The sequence below is a fragment of the Sinocyclocheilus anshuiensis genome, unplaced genomic scaffold, assembly GCF_001515605.1.
Source record: "Sinocyclocheilus anshuiensis isolate Anshui unplaced genomic scaffold, SAMN03320099.WGS_v1.1 scaffold552, whole genome shotgun sequence".
Taxonomy (NCBI): domain Eukaryota; kingdom Metazoa; phylum Chordata; class Actinopteri; order Cypriniformes; family Cyprinidae; genus Sinocyclocheilus; species Sinocyclocheilus anshuiensis.
The window spans coordinates 1,373,449-1,383,670 of NW_015554362.1; the positions used below are offsets into that span (position 1 = coordinate 1,373,449).

General features: G+C 33.3%; 1 protein-coding gene across 1 annotated transcript in view; it reads right to left on the reverse strand.

The window, feature by feature from the left end:
- The window catches only part of LOC107671439 (neurogenic locus notch homolog protein 1-like), a 12,508-nt gene extending 3,257 nt beyond the window's left edge, over nucleotides 1-9,251 (reverse strand). The window contains exons 1-9 of the mRNA XM_016464360.1: nucleotides 8,927-9,251; nucleotides 7,566-7,710; nucleotides 5,831-6,163; nucleotides 4,410-4,636; nucleotides 2,987-3,290; nucleotides 2,745-2,875; nucleotides 1,456-1,514; nucleotides 1,176-1,305; nucleotides 542-639 (exon numbers count right to left, since the gene is read on the reverse strand). Coding sequence (XP_016319846.1) covers nucleotides 542-639; nucleotides 1,176-1,305; nucleotides 1,456-1,514; nucleotides 2,745-2,875; nucleotides 2,987-3,290; nucleotides 4,410-4,636; nucleotides 5,831-6,163; nucleotides 7,566-7,710; nucleotides 8,927-8,984 — 1,485 coding nt within the window. The 5' untranslated portion in view covers nucleotides 8,985-9,251. The remainder of the gene's footprint in view (nucleotides 1-541; nucleotides 640-1,175; nucleotides 1,306-1,455; nucleotides 1,515-2,744; nucleotides 2,876-2,986; nucleotides 3,291-4,409; nucleotides 4,637-5,830; nucleotides 6,164-7,565; nucleotides 7,711-8,926) is intronic.
- Between the last annotated feature and the right edge of the window lie 971 nt (nucleotides 9,252-10,222).

Genomic DNA, 10,222 nt, shown 5'->3' on the forward strand with positions numbered 1-10,222 from the left:
AGCAGGAATCGAGCGGTGTCATAGCAACCATGGAGAGCCGAGAGAAACAAAGCTGTTTCACCCTATACAGAAAGATTGAGTTTTATTCCATTAGTATTGGAGGATTACTATCGTATGTTCGTTCGTTTGTACATTCTATCCATCCATCCATCCATCCATCGTCCTGTCTGTCGTTCCATCTATCTATCTATCTATCTATCTATGTATCATCTGTCCGTCCGTCCGTCATTCGTTTGTACATTCTATCTATCTATCTATCTGTCTGTCTATCTGTCTGTCTGTCGTCCTGTCGTTCTGTCTGTTGTTCCATCCATTCATCGTTCTATCAATCTATCTATCTATCTATCTATCTATCTATCTATCTATCTGTTGTTCATTTTATCTGTTTTTCTAGTTAAAAATTACATTCATTTTAATTCTACTTCCTTATAATGAACTAATTGCAATCCTGCATCCTGTTTGTTACCACAATTCAAATTCTGAATGGTGCGCAAACCTGGTTTATTTTATTGTTTATACAAAAGGGTGACTTTTTCTTTACCTTATGGTCCTGTAAGTCCACTGCAGCACCGTAGCGAATGAGAGTCCGTGTCAATGGGAGGTGGTTTACTGAGCATGCCCAGTGGAGGGCAGATCTCCCTGGATGAAGAGAATGAGAGAGAGAAAGAGAAGAGATGCAAGAAGGAATTGATAACAAACAGGGCAAGGGTGATCAGGAAATGGCGTGTTGTGGCGCACAGAGGGGTCACAAAGCAGTGTATACAAAGCCAAACAATGACATGAGAGCATCCAGGAATGTGTTATGGGAAGGGAAAACAGGAAGCCAACCATTGAGACAATAAAAGAGGGACATTTTTGAGAGAGAGAAACAGAGGCATGGAAGGTTAATACATTATTTCCACATTGACCAGGCGCTACAGCACATTAACTCTGTTCTGAATCGGACGTGTTTATCAGGGGTGCTGGAGTGATGTGAGGGAAGCAGGAGGAGATGGAGGACGGCAGTGGGGAGTTGAGGACAGGACAGAGACAGTGACAAAAACAAAACCAGAAAGGGCAAAACACATTACTCCCCAACTGCAAAGGAAACAAAAACTATTCCTGTAATGTATTCTTGAAGACCACATTGATTGAAGGGACTCGTTCTACATGCAAGGGGTTAATGGCGCTCTTACCCGTGTGGTCGGTGTTATTGACAGGCACTCCAGCTCTCAGAAGCTCCAGAACTACTCGGTCAAGCCCGCTTCTGACAGCTCGGATCAGCACAACCGAGCCGTCTGGACCGCACCACTGCACCGGAGCGGTCTGAGAGATGACAGCACAAATAATCAGCTCTACAGAGAGAATTTTCACAATGATGCAGCATGCAGAATTTTTTTTTGGTAACAGATATCCTGAGCATTGTAGTATAATACGTTTTGTAAAGTTCAGGCAGATTGTTAAAATTAAACTCACATTGCTTGGTGCTCTTTGAGGTGTAGGAACCGCGTTTCTTTCCCATCCTCTAGGGGGAGCTAAAAGAATGAGGTAACACTTTATTTTAAGGACTAGAATGCATATTACTAGCATATTGTCTGTTTATTAGTACTTATAAAGCACATATGAATGTCTTATTCTGCATGAACATATTTTAGATCCCTTAACCCTACCCCATACCTAAACTTAACTACCTTACTAATCATTAATAAGCAGCAAATTAGGGAATTTATAAGCAGTTTATTGAGGGAAAAGTCTTAATAGTGAATATGTGTTCCCTATTCCCTATTATGTGTTCCCTATAGAGAAACACAACTGAATTGAGGTACAGCTGTGTCACATTTCTCCTCCTATCTGTGCTAAATATGCACAATTAGAACGAGCACTTTCTCTATTCATGATGCATTGAAATAATATGCAAATGTTATTCAGATGCACATGATTCTCAAAGGTTATGTTGGGGACATTAAATCTTAGTAGAAAAAAAAACTTGATTACTTGAATCTGTTCAGAGATGTGCTTGAATCATCACTCAGAAATGCCCATGTGGCATTTACCTAGGCTACTTTAGCAAAAATAATGTATATATTTATACAGAATCCAATTAATATATTTTCCAAATTAATCCAAAAACGATGTTTTCAAAATCATCTTTGTTAATTGAAATTAGTATAAAATATAAATGTTAAACTTAATATAAATTAGAAAATTTGACTTGGCAACTAACTTAAATATGTTTGTTGAAGTTAAAATAAATAAATAAATTAAACTGAAATACAAAAGCTAAATAGCAATGTCTAAAAAATGACAAAAGCACATCAAAATACTAAAATGTAAACAAAACTAAATTTAAAATGAAAACTGAAAATATAAAAATAAAATCTCATTCAAAATATTACTAAATACTAGTATATAAATAAAATAACTGCATTAATCACATTAACTACATTGTTTTCATTATACATTATATTGTTTACTGTAATGTTTTTAATCTGCTTGGCTGTTTGTCAAATTGATTGTTCCACATTGGGGGGGAAAAAAAAAAAATATATATATATATAGAGAGAGAGAGAGAGAGAGAGAAACTAAATGAACATTAACTAATTACATCTTAATGTAATCTGTTGAATCTACTTGGTTGTTTTGCCAAAATTATGGTTTCACAGATTTAAAAAAAGAGTCATTCTAGAGCAAATGCATAAATAATTCTGAAAAATATAATTTTTTAGCTATATGGCAGCTATATGCCTCATTCCAGCAGGTCTCACCCAGCATGCGGGGCTGTTTGAACTGTTTTTGGTCTGCTGATCTGTGGTCACAGATGGTCTTGTTGATGTCCTCCATGGAGCTCTGGGTCACATCGGTGTCACTTCCGATGTCCAGTTCCTTCCTCAGGGGTCTATAATCAGCGTAAAGAAGACGCACAGTTCCTCCCCATTAGCACGGTTTCCTCCCTCACAGTATGAAAACTCTTCAAAGACCCTCGAGTTCCTCTGAACATCAGACTCACCGCATACGGATCGCGTCCTCACCGAGGGGCTCCTTACGTCTTTTTCCTGACTCCTTTCCTTTCTTGTTTTTCTTTGTCCCATTTCTGTCTTTATCTCTTCCCGATCTGCTTCTTTTCTCCTCAGAGCGGCGGGTCCAGGCCTTGCTGCCGTTATTGCTGTCGGTCACCGTAGATCTGTGCCGCACTCGCTCTCCTCCTTCTCGTCTCTGTCTTCTTCTCTTTAACCACAGGACCACCACCGTGATGATCACGGCAGCCGCCACACCGACCACAGGCCACATCCAGGCAGGAGAGGCTTCGTGAACTGAAACGTGAGATTTAGCATCTAAGTCATGCTCATAAGTAGAAGAAAAACATGAAAATGAAGCTAAATGCTAGATATTTTCTCACAACTTCTCTAAAACGCTCTTATCTTTCGCAGTGACTTTTAATTAGTTACCAGCAGGGGATGGACATATTTGGCCGAGGGATGGATCATTAGTGAATTCTGATTTAAATTTTAGTCGGTTCCTCGCAAAACGTTATTGTATCGTTTCAGAAGACTACTTTCATGGTGCTTTTTTCTTCATCATTTTGGAGTAAATAGTCATGGTTACGATGAAAATAAATATTCCTGCTTTTTTGTTTGACAGCATTATTGTTTTTAACTTAAACAAAAACTATTTGAAAATTGTTTTCCGTAATTGAAATAAAGCTGAAATAAAATAAAATAATGAAAAGAGATGAAAAACATGAAAAAAAGATGTGCAAAGCACTAAACTATTAACAAATTACTACAATTAAAATTAAATCCGAAAATAAAACAATAAAAGCTCATTCAAAATATGAATAAATACGATAATATATGAATAATAGTTAAATAACTAAATTATTAAAATTTAAAACAAGTCAAATAAAAGCTTAAAATATAGAATATTGCCTATTTAAATAAAATAATTATAAAGATGAAAAACTTAAACCTAAAAACTTAACGGAAATTAATTTTGTCTTAGCAAATAACTGAAATTTATAAATTTATAAATTTAATTACTAAAATTGAAATCAAAATAAATTAAAGCTAAATAGAAATGAAAATGAAAACTGAAAATATAAAACAAAAGCTAATTCAAAATATTACTAATATTATAATAGTATATAAATAATACTTAAAAACACTAAAATATTATTCAAATTTAGTTTAAATAAATAAAATAAAAGCAATGGCCTCTTTAAATAAAATAAATATTAGATGAAAAGCTTAAACCTAAAAAACCTCAAATAAAAGCTCATTCAAAATAAATATTAATAAATACTAATATAACACTTTTTGCTGGGGAAAAAAAAAAACGGCATACTGGTTGGAAATGATACATTTTGCATAAAGTACTTCTGTAAGTGTCTGAATAGTATGCTTATGTTTTGGTAAAGTACAAAGACAGCATACTGTTGCGCTCCTCTTTTGGCAGCTTCACCTCCTCTCTGGCTCCTATTTCCTCATCGACTCCACGTACACTGATCACAGCCGCCTGGATCTCTGGGATCATGGGAAACGAGGCGTGATTCTGTGCCAGGATGGCATGCAGGAAGTGTGCAGCCTCGATGGCATACTGGAAACAGGTGGAGGGAAGACGGGAGCAGGGTCTGTTATCCAGCTGCAGGAATAACACTGACCTGTAATGCAAAAAAAGACACATGCAGTCAGCACACGTTTGGAAAACAGACAATACCTGCATGATATGATATCATTACTGAAGATACTGTCACAATCATATATAAAAGTAAAACAAAATGGCCTTAAAATCAAACAGTGTATTAAATCAGATTAGCCAATCAAAACCAAGTTCATTTACATGAACAAATCTAAAAGCATAATATCAATAACAGCCTAATTCGAGAGCTCAGAGAGAGGGTGGAAAAAAGCTGTGAAAAATTTTATTATTTTTAGATGTATTTTTTTTGTCTTTTCCTTATGGGTTATTTATATTATGAATATTTTGGTGCATAACCCATTGATTAACATGGACTATAAAATAAAATTAAATTAAAAAAAGCCTGATATATGGACTCTTTATTTATTTTACATAATTTTTAGGTATATGTTTAGGGGGTTTATATATTTTTTTTTATGTTATGAGTATTTTTGGTGCATAACCCATTGATTGACATGGAATATAAAATAAAATTAAATAAAAAAAGCTTGATATATGGACTCTTTATTTATTTTACATAATTTTTAGGTATATGTTTAGGGGGTTTATATATTTTTTTTTATATTATGAGTATTTTTGGTGCATAACCCATTGATTGACATGGAATATAAAATAAAATTAAATAAAAAAAGATTGATATATGGACTCTTTATTTATTTTACATATTTTTTAGGTATATGTTTAGGGGTTTTATATATATTTTTTATATTATGAGTATTTTTGGTGCATAAATCCTTGATTAACACAGATTATAAAATCATAAAATAAAATAAAAGCTTGACGTAGAATATGGCCTTTTTAAACTTAAAATTATTTATTTATTACATTTTTTAGGTATATTCTTAGGGTTTTTATAGTTAATTTTATAGAGTATTTATAGATTATTTTTAGTGCATAACCCCTTGATTAACATGGACTATAAATAACAAAATAAATTAAAATAAAACAAAAGAGCTTAAAATGTAAAATATGGCATCTTTAAATTATTTATTTTTACATTATTATAGGTATATTTTTATGTTTTTGTAATAGTTTATTTATATTATATTTTCTGATGCATAACCCCTTGATTAACATGGACTATAAATAAAAATTAAATTAAATTAAAATTAGAATATGGCCTCTTTAAATGAAAACACATGAGCGTATCACTAACCCATTGCTGTCATAGGCTGGTGTTTGAGCATACAGCTCAGCGAGCTGATGGGTGTCCATTGTAAGTAGGTCTGTGGTGGGCTGGAGAGGTGCCATCCCTCTGAGTTTGAGACTGGTCTGCAGGACAGTGCTTAAGGGCCATAACAGAGAGCTGTTCTGGATCTGACCCCTCTGGAACGGGATTCTAGTGTGCAGTATCAGGCTTCCTTTGGCCCAGATGGGGTACTGCTTTTTGTGGCAGTCCGAGCCGTCCCACCCACAGGGGGCGGTGTTGCAGCCCTGGTCGCAGTGGCCGTTGTCATAGTGATTTCGGCAATACTGAATATGCCCTAAACTGAGAGAACAAAACATTTTACTTTAAGCATGCATACAATGAATGATAAATATTCGTATTGCATTGCAATGAATTCATATGCACATCAGTTGTAGGTTCTCATGAATAATTATAACAACCTTACTTTATACTCTTTAACGACATGTAATTTGATGCATTATAACTGTGGTTACAATTATTTATGACAAAAAATAATACTTTATAGAGTTTTCCAGGGAAGTTACTCAAGAGTTAAGTATTTTTACTTTGTTATTGTATTTATTGTACATTTCTCAAGTAGGCCTATCTATCTGTACTTTATCGTAGTAGACTATTTTTATATATAAAAAAAAAGTTTACTTTTACTACATTCCAAAGCATGATATTGTACTTTTTACTCCACTACATTTCTTAAACATGTCGTTCTTCGTTATTTTGAACTGGAGAAATATATATATATAAGTGCTGGGCAACGATTAATTGTTTTAATCGCGATTAATCTCACGATTGTCTGCGATTAATCGCGATTAATCACATTGTTATGCACAAAATTCAATAATGCAGTCAAAAGTAGTGTATTGTGCACTTTTTTCAATTAAAAGTACTGCTATATGAACAAAAGTGCAATAACATTTGGTTTGCAAACACTTTAAACAAATAAGGTGCTTTTTTACAGCAGTATTCCTTTTACATAGTAGCAGTTAAAATATTTCTTGTAAATCTCAACGTATAATATTAATGTAATCAAATTAAATATAAAACCAAAGCTATTTGCCACTGCCATGGCATTAACATTTTTATAGAAAATATTTTATAGTTGGTTATAGAAAAACAAGTTATGCTCAGAGTCCAGAGCCTCGATCATAACATTATAACAGGCACCTTCCGAGTAGAGACCTGCATTATCGTGGGACCCAACGCAGCAGAGGCAGCAGAAGTCATAGATCTGTAAAGCAATATATTGTGAAGAGGGCCGTGTGTTACCGCGTCCCAAACGTCCCAAACTAATAACAGACTTTCATAATAATAAAAATCTGCATTAATGCGCGATAAAATAATTGTCGGCGTTAATCAATCAATGCTTTAACGCGATAATAACACGTTAACTATATTTTTATATATTTTATGTTTTAATAGTGTATGATAGGCCTCCCTCCCCAAGTATTTTGAGCAGTAGGATTAAAAAATATCTAAAAGTATATAAATTAAAATGACAAAATAAACATTTTTCGATCAGTACTTTGCATTTTTACTCAAGTAAAATTGAAAAGGAGTACTAATACTAATACTAGAGTAATAATTTATTAGGGTATCTGTATTTTTCCTCAAGTTTTACTCAAGGATTTGTGTACTCCGTCCACTACTGGAGTTACTTCTCCTGGTTTGTTTTGTGATATTAGCATGTGTCACATTGGTTTCTTACATGCAGGTGCCTTTGTCTTTGAGGCAGTCGAATCCATCTCTCAGACAGTCAGAAGATGAGCACTCCTGATCACATACTCCATTCCCAAACTTGGCCTGGCAGGTTTTTCCTACCCTACAGCTGCTGTATGGATCACTAGGGGAGGCTGTTTTGGGAAAGCAAAAGTAAGTATTATCATGTAATGGAAATTGGTAGAACACGTAGCAATGTCAAGTAGGTTTTTGAGCTATTAAAATGGCACACATCTCTAAAGATGTTCAGCATCGTCCTGGTTGGAGGGGGCGGGGCCTTGACATGAATTCCAGGAGAAACAGGAAATGAGGGGCATGACACAAACAGGAAGTTTCCAGGATAGCCGAACAGCAAGAGGAAATAGGCTGGAATGGGAGTCGATGAAGGCTGAAGGGCATTACTGTAGCGATGAGGGATGTAATAGAGAGGGACAATAGCTTTGACAGGTGTGTGAAGCAAAATCAAGCCATAATGACTGAACAATAGAAGAGAACACTGTACAGCAAAACAAAATGTACAAATGGGTTTACTTTTACATTGTATATATTTGACATATTTTTACATATAACCTACAAGACTGTTTATGAATTTTAGTACTGCATTAATGGAGTTGAAGGAAATTTGACAAGACAATACCAGACAAAAACCTTCACTTCACATTCAATATCTTGTACATTTGTATTTTTTCTCTTAGCATTTTCTCCATTGAAAATGGATATATACACAACTTTTCAAGAAGGTTGAGGTCAGTGATATTTTTTTTAAATGAAATTAATACTTTTATTCAGGAAGGACGCATTAAACTGATCAAACGTGACAGTAAACTATAATATCACAAAATATTTCGAATTAAAATAAATGCTGTCTTTTTAACTTTCTATTCATTAAAGAATCAACTTTTTTCTGTACAGCAAAATACAAAAAACAAAACAAAAACAACAACAACGTACAAATGGATTTACTTTTATACTTTTACATATACATCATATATATTATAATAGGTTTTTAAAAATAAAAATACATTTACTTTGTGGGTCTGAGATATAAAAAAAAACAAAATAACATACTAATGCAAATGAAAATAGAATGTTTAATTAATATGTTTGTTAATGTTTAATTTAATAAATAATTATGTAATAAATATCCAATATCAAGTATCGAATAAAATATCTAATATCAAGTTTCTAATAATTTGCCTTCAAATTCAGATTAAACTCAAGCTATAAAACAATCAGTGAATATTCTCTACTATTATAACCCCAGCAATCATCACATCATCATGCAATCATCTGTGTCCATCTATTCATTCATCCATCAGTTCTATCCACAGGAAACTGAATTGGACTCACCATGAGATGATCTGCAGAGAGTCCATAAGATGAAGGACAGTCTCACAGTCAGGTGCATGTCTGAACGCACAGATGGGTCTGGAGTTAGTCAAGTTCCTCTTGATAAAACACTACGACCCCTTGTGTATGAATCACCAAGACCAAGACCTGGCGTCTTCTCATTTGAGGCTGATCTTATGTCTTGAGGGAGTCTTGGATGGTTTCTTCAGATGGATGCAGCAGTATCAGTCCAGTAATACTGTGTGATCGTTCATGTCTACACCCTCAACAGCTCCCTCCCCGAATTGGTCCCTCATTCTTTTTCAGAAGCACGGCGGATATCTGGACGACTTCCTGCCACGGTGTGGAAAAGAATAGGAGCGAGAGTGTGTGTGTGTGTGAATCTGAAAGGTCGTTATTATCGCAGGAGTTTGACCTCTTTATGAATTATTTTACTGCACGAATTGTGTTGAAGGAAATTTGACAGGACAATTGAACAATACCACAGAAAAAACCTTCACTTCCTTGTGTTCAAACTAGACATAATATCTCATTTTTATATGTCTGCTAAAAGTCTTGTATATTTTTTGTTGCTTTTTAAAGCAGTTTGTCCATTAAAGATGGATATTTACAGTACTATTCAAAAGGGTCAGTAAGATTTTTTTAATGAAATTAATACTTTTATTCAGCAAGGACACATCAAGTTGATCAAAATGGACAATAAAGACATTTTTAATGTTAAAAAAGATTTCTATTTTATATTTTATAAACGCTGTTCTTCTGAACTTACTACTCTCCAAAACTACTTTTTTTTTTACAGCTGTTTTAAACATTGATAGTAGTAAGAAATGCTTCTAGAGCAGCAAATCAGCATATTAGAATGATTTCTGATTTATTTATTTTATAACATTTTTGTAAATTCTTGAGTTATGCAAGCAAGACAGAGAGACAAAGACGTATTTCTGTTATATATATATATATATATATATATATATATATATGTATATAATCTTACATTAAAATAGTATATTAAAATATATAATTTTACACATATATAAATTATTACTATATATTAAAATTTTAAAAATTATTCATATAAAATAAAAATAATACAAATATCATGAGAATATGATGATACTGTTAATATACTAATCTTAACATAAACATTTACAATTGTTTTAAATTGTATAATTCCAGTAATTAAATATTTATATTTCATGGTAGTGTTAGTTGTACTGAATTTCATTTGATTTTAATAAACAAATAAAATTTCAGTATCGACCGGATTAGTGCATTATACTATAAAAATAGATACAC